At 41.3% G+C, this 13,695-nt stretch overlaps 1 protein-coding gene across 1 annotated transcript; it reads right to left on the reverse strand.

Annotated features, from left to right (window-relative positions):
- Positions 1–3,560: 3,560 nt before the first annotated feature.
- Positions 3,561–7,075, reverse strand: LOC116993036 (lymphotactin-like). Its single transcript, XM_033053278.1, has 3 exons — positions 6,905–7,075; positions 4,374–4,491; positions 3,561–3,663 (listed from the first exon to the last, which is right to left on the reverse strand). The coding sequence occupies exons 1-3, from the start codon at positions 6,972–6,974 to the stop codon at positions 3,561–3,563; spliced, it is 291 nt and encodes a 96-aa protein (XP_032909169.1). The 5' UTR covers positions 6,975–7,075.
- Between the last annotated feature and the right edge of the window lie 6,620 nt (positions 7,076–13,695).

A 13,695-nucleotide genomic window follows, 5' to 3' on the forward strand; every position in this document is an offset into this window, starting at 1 on the left:
CAGAATAGCATCACTAGTGTACAGAGGTATCCAGTCCTCCTCCATTTTCTTCTTCCCGTGAAGGGTCTCAAGAAATCTCTTAAAATAGGTAATCTGCTGATGAAACCTTCGGCATAAAGCAAAGCACAAAAGGAAGTTAGAAGTTATGTGAAAAAACAAGCCAAAACAAAACAAAAAAACTCCAAATATCAAGGAATATTCCTAACTGGGGGCTACGGATTGAATGATGTGTCAACAATTTCCAGGAAAGCTGATTGTAAACCTTTAACTTCCCAGTTCCTTAATTATAAATAAGTAGTGAAAATAATACATACAGCAGCAACTATGTAAAGTCATTGCCTAGGAAGAATTACTGCTTTTGTGCAAAAAGCCAGTGTGCCCAAAGGAGTGGGGAATTGTCCTGTCTGCTTCTTTTGAAGTGAGGGAAGGTGGGAATACTCACAGAGGGTGAAGGTTTGTCCACTGTGTTCTCTGCTGCCTTTCCCCTGTGCCAAAGACCAAAACAGAGTGCATCTCTTAAGTCTCTGTGGAAACTTAAGTGATGTGGGACAGGAAAGATAAGGTTGATTTGTTTCACATATTGCTGCACACTGGTCTGCCCGTGTGTATTTGGAGAATCCTTTGTGGCAAAGTGATGCACAGGTATTATAAAAGGAGTCAAAGAAAATTGGCTGCAATCTAGCAAAGGTTGAGCAAGAAGGGAAACGGTGACCATGAGTCCCCTGCTCTCTACCTCACTTGGAGAAGAAATGTTGGGTAGCCAGGAGCTGGGAGAACATCAGTCCAACCACTGCCCCAGTCCTTGAATGTACCTTAGATCCTAAATCCTAATTTTTTGGTGTTTTTTGTGAGTGTTTTGCTGTTTTGTAGGTGCTTCCTAAGGATCTTGGAACGACCAAGACTACAGTTCTTACTTGTCTCCATCACAAGAGTAGCACTCTGGCTCTTAATTTTGCACTGTCCTTTTGTGCTTGTGTGTATGCAAAGGAGTTTAATCATGTTTCCAATTCTTTCTTTTGAGACTCTTAGGGAAAAGTGCTAGGAAGAAACAGTGCTATTACAGATAAGCTTCCACATTATCCACAGCTAAAGTTGACAAAAATAGCACACAATTATTAACACACCACATCAAGGGCTGGCATAAGGAACAGTCAAGGAAAGTCAGAAAAGTTCCTGAATATTAGTGTTGGAAGAGATACTGAGAGCTCTGATCACCAATAGTAATTAGTTGTCAAGGACTGTATAAGGATCTCTACAGATCTTGCAAGGTATAACAAACAAGTAGTAATTGTTAAGTAGAATGATTCACTCTCAAAAATTACTAATCATTCTATGAATTTTCATGAAGATGAACAGATATAATGTATTAATTACTATGTGATAATTTATATATCTTCAGGTCATGAGAGTCCTATTTAAAAAAATTATATTCACTTTAGTAAGATTCATTTCAAGATATGATACTATTAAGTATGAGAGTAGGCAATAAAATTCTGCCTGCAAAAAACATGTTAGATTGTTTGAGTCCTGGATGAATTTGATCTGTCAGAGTTGATGGTATTAATCTGCAAGCATTTACTTTCAAATTGCTTTTATAAGGGACCTGGTCTTGTAGCCTACAAATACTCTGGTGATGCTGAAGGGAACGGAAGTGTTTCTATTGTCTATAACACGAGGATCTGGGGCCTTAAGATCAGCAATTCAAAATTAATGAACACAATTTATATAATGCCATACTCTAGTAAGATCTTATTGTAATTTCTTTTTACTTGTAAAGCTCTGCTTACAAAGTTTGTAGCAACAACTATTTTTGTCTAGTCTTGTTGATAGTGATAACTTCAGTAAGGAAGCATAACTATTTTTGTCTAGTCTTGTTGATAGTGGTAACTTCAGTAAGGAAGCATAACTATTTTTGTCTAGTCTTGTTGATAGTGATAACTTCAGTAAGGAAGCATAACTCCCTATAACAGACATTCAGTATTCTGCATTGATCTTTCTGTAGTGTAACACGTACAGTCACCCTTCTTTTCCTTGCCTTGGCAATAGCACTATTTAAAAACCTGTCCTGACAGTGAAAACTAAATCTGTTTCCCCACTCAAGACTGAGCTCTGACAAAATGTGAGCCATGAGAGACAAATTCTTGACCAAAGCAGAGAACTGTAAAGACTGACTTTTAGTGTGACCTTATATCTATGGTGCAATTTGGAAGTGCTGTAGTTCTATGAGTATCACTAAGAGGTTTTGTAGGATGGAAAGCCCATGGGCTAGCAGCAGTGCAGGCTCCATCCATGTGGTAATATGAAAGGAACTTTATTCCAGAAGCACCTCTGCCTCCACCTGTCAAGGTCTTCAAATGCCATTTTTTCCTTTCTCTGAACAGAGAGCTCTTCCATTTCTGCTTCTGATGATGTAGGGACCACCCAAGAAAGTATGAACTTTTAAGTGCATGAACTTTTGAAAAGATATTGTCTGAAATGTGAGCTGCAATATGATGTAGAAAGCTTAGAATCAGATTGTCCAAAAGGAATCTGAGTCATGAGTTAGCAATAGTGTCAGTTCTAGCTAACTTGCCCATAAGTTCTCAGATTTGTGCTTGGAACCTGTTCAGCAGTATCCATTGCATTATGGTCATGCAAACAAACTTGCCATTTGATTCAGATTTATAGAAAGTTTATTAAAATTCAAAGCCTTCTGTTAGTAGCATGTATCATTTTTAAGACAATAAGACATTTCCATGTACATAGCTCTCTAGGGCAGGGAGGTTCTATGAGTTTGTGAAATACAGATTCCAGACATGGGCTCTTCTTATTCTGAGAAAAGCAATGAAAAAAGCAAACCAGTTGTTTCAGGTTTGTTTCACATGAAGGCAAAACTGAAGTAACTTCACAGAGGTAATTGGTAGGATGAGGCTTCCCCAGAGCAAGACTGAACAGGCTTACATTCAATGAGTTACACTGAACAGACTCCACATCATCCCTTGGTGAGAATATTTACACACCTTTGTGAACTGAGCTAAAAGTGCAATATCATGTGCAAAAATAGAAGATGAAGGATCATCTTCTGAATATGGCACTGATCAGGTGATATCCTGAAGCATGAAATCAGTTTGTGTATAGGTTATGTGAATGACTAACTTACACAGCACCTTCTTAAAACCAGCACTCAATGTGGAATGCTCTGATCTCTATCAGCATGGAGGTCTGCACTCTTCCAGCTCTGTGGGTAGTAATTTTCACTACACTGTGTGAAACTATCAGTCATTCACCATTAAATGCCATCCTGGTCAGGACAGCAAAGACGGGATGATATCTCCATTCAGTTGTAAAGAAATATTAGCAAGCATTTCAGGAAATATAGAGACAAACAGAGTTCAACCATAAAATGAAGCAGTCTGCAGGCGTTCAACCAGTGATGAATAGATTCTGGTGAGTTTGTGTTTGTTCAAAGATTTTATTGCCACTTAATAAATAGGAAATAAAGCAAATAGTAAGATTTTTTTTCGTTGTTATCCTGCAGCATGATGATGATGATTCCAAATGGTTGGACTTAGATGCTTGGATTATTTGCGTTTGGCACGCCTTTGATCTATATGGTTTATAGCAGTCTGCACCCATTTCTGGTTAGCGCTGACACAGATCCTGATACCTCTTGCAGTAATAAACCTGTAGAAAAAAGCAAACCAGCTGGGCATTAAATTCCAGTCTCTTAACCCAGGTCTGCTGTTCTTGGTTTAGATGGAGAACATAAGCAAAAATGTGGTAAAACAATATCAAATGCCGGAGTTTGTAGGTGTTAGAAGGACACCACTTAGAAACAGTATTTTCCTATTTATGATATCAGAAACATACATGGTCACATACATCTATACTGATATTAAAAAAAATCAAGCATACCTGATATTCTGGGATTTTATGTTAAATCAGGATGAATATTTATCTCCCAGGAGCAGATCTCAGATGTGATACAAATGCATGCTTGTGAGCTCAAAGGACAAAATACATATCCTAGCAAGACCCTGAGTTACCCTATATTGTTTCACATCATCTGTCCTTTTGACTCAGTTCATGCATGGAGCTTTGACTGCTCCACCCTTGCTGAAATTTTTACCCACTCACTGGGCACAAAGATGGGACTGGTCAGTGAGGTTCCAGCCATTATTCATGAGAGGCACACATGTCCCAGCTCTCTGAGAGCTGCTCTTCTCCCCTCACTCCCGCAGCTGTCAGGTGACTCCTCCATGGAAGAACTGGAAGGGTGACCTGGGCTAGCCAGATTTAGGGAATTGGGCCATGAATTGTGTTCTGATGCCCCTTTGTTATTTCATGGTTTTGTGTTTGCATAAGGAAGTCTGAAGGGTACCTGGGATACTTACATGATGGCATCTGTAGGTACTTGTTGCCTTTCATAGCTCACAAGATTTTGGATGTTCAACCGATTTGTGGACAGATTGACACATCGGTATTTGTTCATGCGCTGTGTACCAGCACTCCCTAGAAGGGAAAAACAGATAAATGAAAAGGGAATAAATATTTTTATTTAGCCATGCTTGCTCAATAAACCAGGAATTCCAAAGGATTCCTAGTGGTGGTTAGACCCTGAGGTTTTCATGAGGTACAGCCACAATACCAGTTATACCACAAAGGTTAAGCCATTTTTTGTGATATATCCTACCATCTCTAAAGTGTCGTCTATCCCCAGGGAGTCACTGCTTCCATAGCAATACAAGTGTTTGACATTATGGGTAGTTAGGTCTGCATCATCTCCAAGTACATACCAATGTGGAGGTAGCATTTAGAACTGGAACTTTATTGAGTGGATTTCCAGATATCTTTGAATATGAATCAGTAATTTCTCTTATTTCCCAAGTGAAGAAAAGGAAAGCACGGCTACTTCTCTCACATCCAAAAGCAGCATTAACAAAAATTGTTAACAGAAAGGAAGATTTATTTGCCAGAAGAAAAAGTGCTTACATCCTCTGGGTATAACTCTGATTTCAGAAGGTAACACGGTGCTTCATAATAGTTTCATTCCTCTAAGCTTTTGATGCGATTCAGAGAAATGCAATGGTGATTAAAAAAGAGGATCACAATATTGGTATAAAACTTTCTGGGCTGTTGTTATCTTACATGATGGTTACTGAAAATGGGAGCTTGTTCAAGTGCAAAGGAGTATACATTAGTGTTAGTCTCCACTTGCCAGTTTTTGGTTTTCTCCCATTGATGAAAGACAGGTTTGGGAAAGCATGCTGGGGGACAAAAAGAACCTCTGCTCTACTCTGTGGGCTTTTAATAAACAATTTCTAGAGCTACTGGCTCAAGAAAAGTCCAAGAGCTGTTCTAGTGTCCTTTGCTAAATGTAAAACCTGCTGCACACGGTCTCGCTCCCTGTGAGCTGTTCTTTGTTTGAAAGAGTTGGAATAGCTGAAACAAACACACATCAGTCTTTGGAGAAGGTGTGGGATAGCCAGTGCACAGGTACTGGCAGATCTGCTAATTCCAGAGATTTTGTTTGCCTGAAGGATATCTCTTCTGACCTTGCTTTAGTCACGACTAACACAACGTTACATTTTCTTATGATTCATGACAAATTTCTTAGTGCCTCAGACAAATATTTCCTCTGCTACTACACAATCTTCAGGGAATGGATGCAGGGAATAGCAGCAAAGCTTCTCTAAGCCCGGGAACAAACTCCAACTGCTCTGCACCTACAACTACCATTTTCCCCCAGGTGTTTTTGGGAGTTTTATCATTCTTGCTTGTCCTTGTTCCTCTCTCCTGTAGACCATCTCGGTGTGCTTTTTCAGACTTGGTGATATTTATGAGCAATTATACAGCCTGCACAATGGCATTGGGAATGGGCAGTCTGTGATTTGGAGCCACTGGTGCCAGGGTGAAGAGCAGCGTCACCAATGAAAAGAGGAGTATGTGGTGGGATGTAGTTGGAGAGGCAGTGGGTGAGTAGCTGTGTAGCTTCATAGTCCTGTGAGTGCTTAGCAGGTCTCAGTTTGGTTTTGTTGTGGTTTACTGAGAATATCTTTTCTCAGTGTTTCTGAGTGCAAATTGGTGGGTTTGCATATGGCTTGCATATCTATGTTTTGTGTAAAATCATCTTGTGATGAGATGATGTGTGTAATGGGTCTATGTTCATGTTTCTCCCTGATCCATGAAGCCTATTCCTAAAGTCACTGACAAAATCAGCACTGCAGACAAAATAATGTAAAGCATGGTCAAACCTATCTCAGTGTTCATATCTGCTTTGAAAGAAGATATTCAATTGTACGATTTAGTGATAAGAGAGAAGGGACTGTATAAATATATAACTCCCCTTTTTATTTATGGTTCATCTTTTTCCTGTCTGTACTAAAAGATTTTTCCTGAAACAAGACCATTAGCAATAAGGGATAAAGAACTGGAAGAAGTTTTTAAAACAGCAACATGAGAGGGATTAAGGCTATATAGCTAGAGAAAGACAAATAAAAATTAATACAATAAAATTCTTATAAAAATAATCCACCCGGAAAAACAAAAATGTACGTCTTGTCCAAGAAATAGATTTTTTCATTAAATGTTATTAACCTATAGGACACACTGGTATATGGCATCACTGAGACTAAAAGACATTGTGCCTTCAAGATTTTTTGATTTTGAGAGAGAGAACATTGCACAGAAACCCTTTAAGTGCTCTCAGGCACTGATTCTCGCCTTGCATTGAAGCAGAAATGAACCATCTTGTGGCAGGACATCAGATGAAATCCCCCACGAAGCTGCCCTTCTAGCAATTTTCATCTGGATTTCTTGTGCACTTTATCTTATAAATCAGGTGTCTGTAACAATGAATCCTGCTCAGGAGACCACAGTTGCAATGTGGAGCAATTCTTGTCTTACTCACAAGTTGCAAACTTACCTTTGACTGTGTGCACAGTGAAGATGCCAAGCCAGAAGAGGAGCAGGATTGCTGCAGTGTGGAGCTTCATTGCTGTGGCTTCTGTGTCAAGGCAGAGCAGAAAGTGTCTACTGTCAGCCCCCTTGCTCAGGGTTTATATGGTATCATTCAGTGGCCAGTTCTTGTGTTAAATTTTACGATGTAATGGAGGACCTGACTCTAAGTGGAAAATTTGAGTGGCAGTACTTTTTCTGGTGAGATAGAACCACCTCCTTTCCCCACCAGTGTTTTACTAGCCCCCCTGAGAAGGCTTTTCCTGCTCAAACCCACTGTGGTTGCACTTGCTTCTGTGCTGCGAGTTGGGTTTATTTCAAGCTGCAAAAAGTGAGAGCTCTTGTGTTGTAGTGGAAACCTGTAATAAATGTTCCTGTCATTTCACACTTCAGTTTTGAGACCTTTAGCTGCAGAGACACAGAGTGACATTCAGAGCTACCTCACTGACCAATGAACCACTGGAAAGGGGAACTGTGAGCTAAAGGACGATGGAAACAGGAACACCTTGGCCCTTTCCAAGCAGCTGTGGATGGTTTGTCATGTTAACATGTAGCTGAGGAGGGGTATCACTGCTATTTCCTATGAGCAGTGGATGTTGTTAGAAGCCTTGTGTTTGCTCTGTGACTTGATATGGCCAAAGCTCAAGTCACTGTGCTGGGAGAAGCAAGACTGAACACACCTTTGCATACAGATCCTGATCCAGTATGCCTCCTGGCAATCAGGCATAACTAAAATGCAGTCGTTTCAAAGAGGAGTATGCCTTTATAAAGGGTTATGTTAGGATTGCTTTGGTTTAGATTTTTTTGTGGTGTGGACTTTCTAGTGTAAAGAATAATGCCCAAGAAAACCACGAGGCAATCAGTGAGGCACAATTTGTCACACTCAAAAGAATTGATTGCACTTTTTTATGTAAGCATGGTGCTGATAACAGGCCTGTCAACTTATTACAATTGTGCCTTTATCAAAAGAGCCCTTTTTTTGCACACTGTACCAACCTTATCACTCAGATGTAAGTGTCCTTTCTATTGAATGTGGTCTGAATTCCTGGACAGCGTGGCTACAAGCCAATGGTTTTGGGCCTGGAACTATTTGTTAGGTCAGTTGTGGACCTCCAGACTACACATGAAGCAGCATCTGAGCTGACATCTTCTTCCCGAACCCCCCAGCAGAAGTCTTTTGTGCCCTCTGCAGCTCTACAGAAAAACCCATCTGGGCCTGGTGTGAATAGGTAAACACCAGGCTGCCTGATGCCTGGGCTTGTAACAGTGGTGTAGAACAGGTGTCAGTGCAAGGACTGGAGAAATCATGAGTGTCGTTTTGGCTGAAATAGAGGCAGTTTTCTTATTCAGTGGTACCATTATGTGATTTGGATTTAGAATGAGAATAATGTTGGTAACACACAGATATTTCAGTTGTTGGTAAGCAATGATTACCCAGAATCAGGGACTTGCTGGCTGTGGTTACACATCAGCAACTATGAGAATTCCCCTGCTCTTACCTCCAGACCTCTCCTAAGCCGATTTCTCCCAGTTTTCCAGATGCTTGATAACTCATATGTAAATTCATTTGTGGGTAATGTGGCATGTGGAAGTCAACTTCCTAAGATTCTTCAGGCAAATTGAGATTGAACCCTGAAGTGCCCTCACACATGTGAGTCCTAGGCTGTAAGGGATGGTAAGCTCAGGAGGAGTCTGTAGGTCTTGCAGGTAGAGCACATGCTGTGTGGTTTAGTTTTGTATGCACACACATTCTTTGTTCCTTTTGGTTTTGTTCTTTCATATACTGTGCAAACCAGGGAAACCCAAGGACGTCAATGGCAAGTAGAAAATGCTGTAACTGAATGCCTACTAAACCAACTTGCACCACTAAGGAAGGTGCAATGAAATGAAGGCAAAGTTTCAACATGGACATGCCTGATGCCACACAGGGGTGTAATCTTACTGACCTCAAGAGTATTACTGAGAAATCTAAGTTAAGTTTGTGCCCAAGCAGTGTAGCAGCCTCATGTTTTGCTGGACACTGGCTGAAATCACTCCTTGAAATGAGGCATTCCAGCGTTTTGGTACTTGTCAGCTATGAGATGCAGAATAGCAACTGTGTCATTGATGGTAAAGAGCAGTTTTCTACACATTAAGAGGTAAGATGCTCCCCCACTTTTGCCCACTGGTGCAGTATGTATATGTGTCATCTACCGTTTTCAGAGGAAAGTCACCAGCTGTATTGACCATGATCTGTGAAAGCTTGGTCCTTCCCATAGAATGTTCTGCAGGTGTTAGATTCTTCTGAGGTGTTGCTGGGAAGCCTATTGCTGCTTCAGTTTTCCACCACTCGTCAGGGGGGATGAAAAAACTGCCCTGTGGCAAGTTTTTCCTCTTCTTTGTGCTTCTCATTTTCTGTGGCCTCCCAAGCTGTTGTTCTGTGTATCTGGCTTACATCCAGTAAAGTCTGTGTACTGGAGAAGAGTTTTGTAGGCTGCACATATCCGCTTTCTCTATGGATATTTGGTGGTCTCTGATGCTGTGTAAGGCTCATTTTCACTTATTCCAGCATGGATATCCGTGGGTATTTCTTCTGCACTGGGTGCCCAGCCTGATCTGTGTAAGGTGCACATAGAGGAGTTGTAGAGCCTCCAAAAAGTGTGGGCTGGGGGGCCTCAAGTCTCTCCTATGAGGTAGCTGGGCTTTGGAGACCCATGCTGGGGGCGGCTTCTGTCCCTCAGAACATGGAGGAGATGTGGAGCTCTCTGTACCACACAGGGAGTGACTAGTTTTCAGTATACAGAGAAGGGAGACTGAAGTCCCTTATTTTTGTCACATAAAAAGGATTTTCAAGTCCCTCTTTTAGTGTTTGAAGGGATGGAAAATAAACCCCGCCTAGATAAGTGGACACCCTTGACTGAGGGTGTGCAAAATCGGGGTGAATTTTTTGCTATGGCAGAATTTTGCAGTAATGTTGTGCCAGCAGGTTTGGCCAGCTGTAACTTGGCCTGTTTGCTCAGCAGGACAATGGTCATCACAAATGATTAATGACACACTTGCAGTTAGTACATTCATAGATCAGGCAGCCCCTGACACCAGGAGCTATGTTAAGAAGCATATGTTAATCTGGCAGGAACAAGGACAGATGTGGGACTGTTGGTCTCAGCACAGCCCATAATTATTAAACCTAAAGGAGGAGTGCCACCCACCATGAGACAGGACCCTATTCCCTAGAAAGCCAAGGAGAACATCCATAAGCAGATAGAGTGATACTTAATCCAAGGGATTTTGAAACATTCCATTGGATGAAGAAAGTCAACCTTTGTATGCCTTCATCTGGAAAAGATGGCAACTGACTTGGACACATCTTCCCCAAAGTTTTGTCGAATCATTGACCATTTTTTCATTAATATTGGGGGTTCTTTTAAAGGGTATGAAAACACTGTGCAAATTGGATTTTGTGGAGTATGAGCTAATGAGGAGAATGCTTTTATATGAAACATTACGCATTTGTGTGTTGCTCAAGTGAAAAGAGGACACCATGCATCTCCATCCAAACTTCAGATGGGTCAGAAGAAAATGAAATGTCTAGGTGTTATTTTGTGAAAATAGCAACAGATAATGGATTTAGAAAGGACAGAGACCATAATTACCTTCCCAATGCAGACACAAAACAAGAAGGCAGGAATGAGTTTTCCTCTAGAGTCATGGGATTTTGTTGGTCATGCATTCCTCTGTTAAGGGAATCAACTACGTCTCTGTTTGATGCAATGAGGAAATAAGTAGAGCCTATTGCATGGTGCTTAGAGAAAAACCAAACTATAAAGCTAGAAAAGGAGCCAGGCATAGAGATTGGATTTGGTAAATCACGATCCTGCAACCTTGAGCAAGGGTTCTTTGGTCTCCTGAAAAGACTTGTATGCTCCAAGCATACAAATCTTTTGGAGCAGTGCAATGATATCTGCTTCCCTTTGGATCAGGAACCCCAAAGTCTTACCATTTTGAACCTGTGGGGTTTCAAAATGCCCTGCTCCTAGAGAATGATAGCACACATGATCTGTCGTGGGGCCAGGTCACACAGCTCATCTATGGTCTGCAGATCCAGATTGATGGGTTCTTGGAGGAGTCACAGGTTTCCCTGCTGGCCTCATAGCCAGGGCAGCAGAAGCCCTGAGAAACCAGATTAAAATCAGTTGCCAGCACTCTCCTCTCCTTTATAGAGCCCACTAATGTCCTAATCCTCTGTGATGTCCTGTTGAAGCCTTGGGACATTCTCAGCTCGCAGAAGTTTTGTGGGAGCCTGTTGGAGTTCTCATGAGGCCTCCTGAGGGTTTGTTTGGCCAGGAGGAATGAGCTGGGCCCAGAACCAGGACAAGTTCTTGGGAACTGTGACATTTGTATATTGAATTTTTGTCTGAGGGGATCACAGTTCTCTTTGCTAGGAGAGATGTGCCAAGCTGTAATTGCAGTTTTGGGATGGTGCAGCTTTGAGTCCTTGGGCAAATCTCTGTTAGACCATCTTCAGGACAGCTTTGCCAGCACTGTCCAGCTGAGCAGGAGGCCCTTGGCATTTGTTTCTTTACGGTGAATTATTGAAGAGTGTTGCTAGAGACCAGGCTCAGAGAGCTCCTGAATTTCAGTGCTGACTGATTCTCTGTGCATTTGTATTCAAGGAGGAAGCCCCTCCATTTACTTCATAAGCCTTACAAAGGCTTCCCTTGCTTGGAGATGCTTTGGGTGAAAGATCCCCAGGTGACTCAAACAACAGTCCTAGAGGTCTCTTGTACCTCTGGAACTCACGCAGCAAACCCATGTGGTTCTAACGTTATTTTTTGAGTTACTGTACTCTGCTAATCAATTAGTAATATACTGAAATGAAGAAAAACAGTGACTGTTTTGAATTGAAAATGAGAGAATAACAAGTTATCTTAGCATTGATTACATAAATAAACATGGAGGAGAGGTTTATGTTCCTCTGACAAACAGTTGAAATGAGTATTTCAAATAAGACCTGTCTTTGTACTCAGTAGAAAACATCCTATTTACATTGTTAGCTTGGTGTCTCCTTCATGATCATTGTCTGGCTCAAAAGGGAAATTGTTCCCTGATATGAGGTGGGCAAGTGCATGACACAAAGGCGAGCACAGACTGAATTTCCCACCTTGCATTTGACATTCCACCTTCTCCGCTGTGAAAAGGACAAGGATTGTGAATATTGCTTTAGAAATACTATTGACATCTTTACTGTTCCAGCCCTTGTCTACTTTTCCTGTTAGTCAGCCGCTGGTGACCACTGATACTGAAATCAACCAGACAGAAAACTTTCTAACACAACTGGATGTTTTAGAAAGCAGGTTCTTTATTATAGCGCTGTACATATCTGGAGGATTTTTCCTCTAATCAAACATGCGTCATGAAAGTTTACAACAGGGTATTTATTCCACCTTGATCATACATATTAATTACAATGTACTTCCTAGCTAATATATAAGCATCATTTTTCTTAGAATTCATTTACAGGTCTCCATATCTTATTGGAAGTCCTTTTATGGTACTAGAGAGTCATCTAAAGGCATTTCTGGTGGTCATATTCATTGGGTGTCCTCAGAATTGTAATGACCTTCCACTGACCTTCTCTTAAGGCATGTGCTGTTGTCTCGTTACATAATTTTCTCACAAAACTCTCTGTGTTCCACATCATCATTGATTCAAGCTATGTTTAGCATCCTGTGTGTCTCCTTTTACATTCTTTTACCTAACTTGCTAGTTAGTCTTTAAGCTCTATTTTGCAGCTTTTATGGGAACTGAAAAATTCTATTCTCCATGTTGTCTGTCACCACAGAGCCCATTCCCATGTGAAAAGTAATTTGGTTTTATTACTGAATATAGTGGTACTGAGGTGATCTAGACTGAGAGACCTGAATCCAGGTGTCTTCTCCCTACAGAGAGGCTCCAGCCTCAACACCTTCAAAACTAGATTTTCCTTTCAGGATTTATTTCAGTTCTAAAGGGTATCAGCAGAGGGAACAAGAAACGAAGTTAATTGAGATCCTTCTTACTTGAAGTGTGGCTTAGGAAAGTGCCCAGAGAAGTTTATGAAGTGCTGGAGAAGCTGAGTGTTTGGCATTTCAGTTCATCCAGAGAGTGACTGTGTATAGAGGCCAGTTTTAAGCCTTAAGTTGAATGGAGGTCTTCCAATGATGTCCAAAAGTATTGGCCTGAATAGACACGCATGAGCTGGCCAGAGTCCTGGGGATACCCTATAGCAATGAGGTGCAGAGGGGACAGAGTGAGGTGGGTTGGGATGTGCATGGGGTCTGCAGTTGGGGGGTTCAGGGTAACACATGGTGAGCAATTGAATGTGTATTATTTGTCTGTCTGGTACACTTTGCTGTTTGTGTAATTGTAACTGTTTGTTTTCTTATCTCAAACCATGATCTTTACCTTTTATGTCTCCAATTCTCCTCCATCCTGCCACAGGGGGACAGAGGAGGAGAGTGAGTGAGCAGCCCTCTCTGGGGTGTTTCATTGGGAACATTAAACTGGGGACTGCCATTCCTAGATGATGTCTGCTTTTCACCTGTTTTCTTTATAGCAGCCTGCATCCATACCTGATTGGGCCTTATGCAGATCCTGATACCTTTAGGGATAATAAACCTACTGGAACAAAGTAAGGAAACCAGGTGGCCATCAAATTCCAGTCTTTAACTCAAGTCTGCTGTTCTTGGTTCTCACGCAGAACATGAGGAAAAATGTGGTAAAACAATATGAAATGCTGGA

This window comes from Catharus ustulatus, chromosome 2 (assembly GCF_009819885.2).
Source record: "Catharus ustulatus isolate bCatUst1 chromosome 2, bCatUst1.pri.v2, whole genome shotgun sequence".
Classification (NCBI taxonomy): domain Eukaryota; kingdom Metazoa; phylum Chordata; class Aves; order Passeriformes; family Turdidae; genus Catharus; species Catharus ustulatus.

Excerpts from the sequence above, each read along its gene's own strand:
- LOC116993036 (XM_033053278.1), bottom strand. The coding sequence starts at position 6,974 with ATGAAGCTCCACACTGCAGCAATCCTGCTCCTCTTCTGGCTTGGCATC. Across the intron at positions 4,492-6,904 it reads CACTGTGCACACAGTCAAAG|GGAGTGCTGGTACACAGCGC; the intron begins GTAAGTTTGCAA and ends TTTCCCTTCTAG. Across the intron at positions 3,664-4,373 it reads GTACCTACAGATGCCATCAT|GTTTATTACTGCAAGAGGTA; the intron begins GTAAGTATCCCA and ends TTTTTTCTACAG.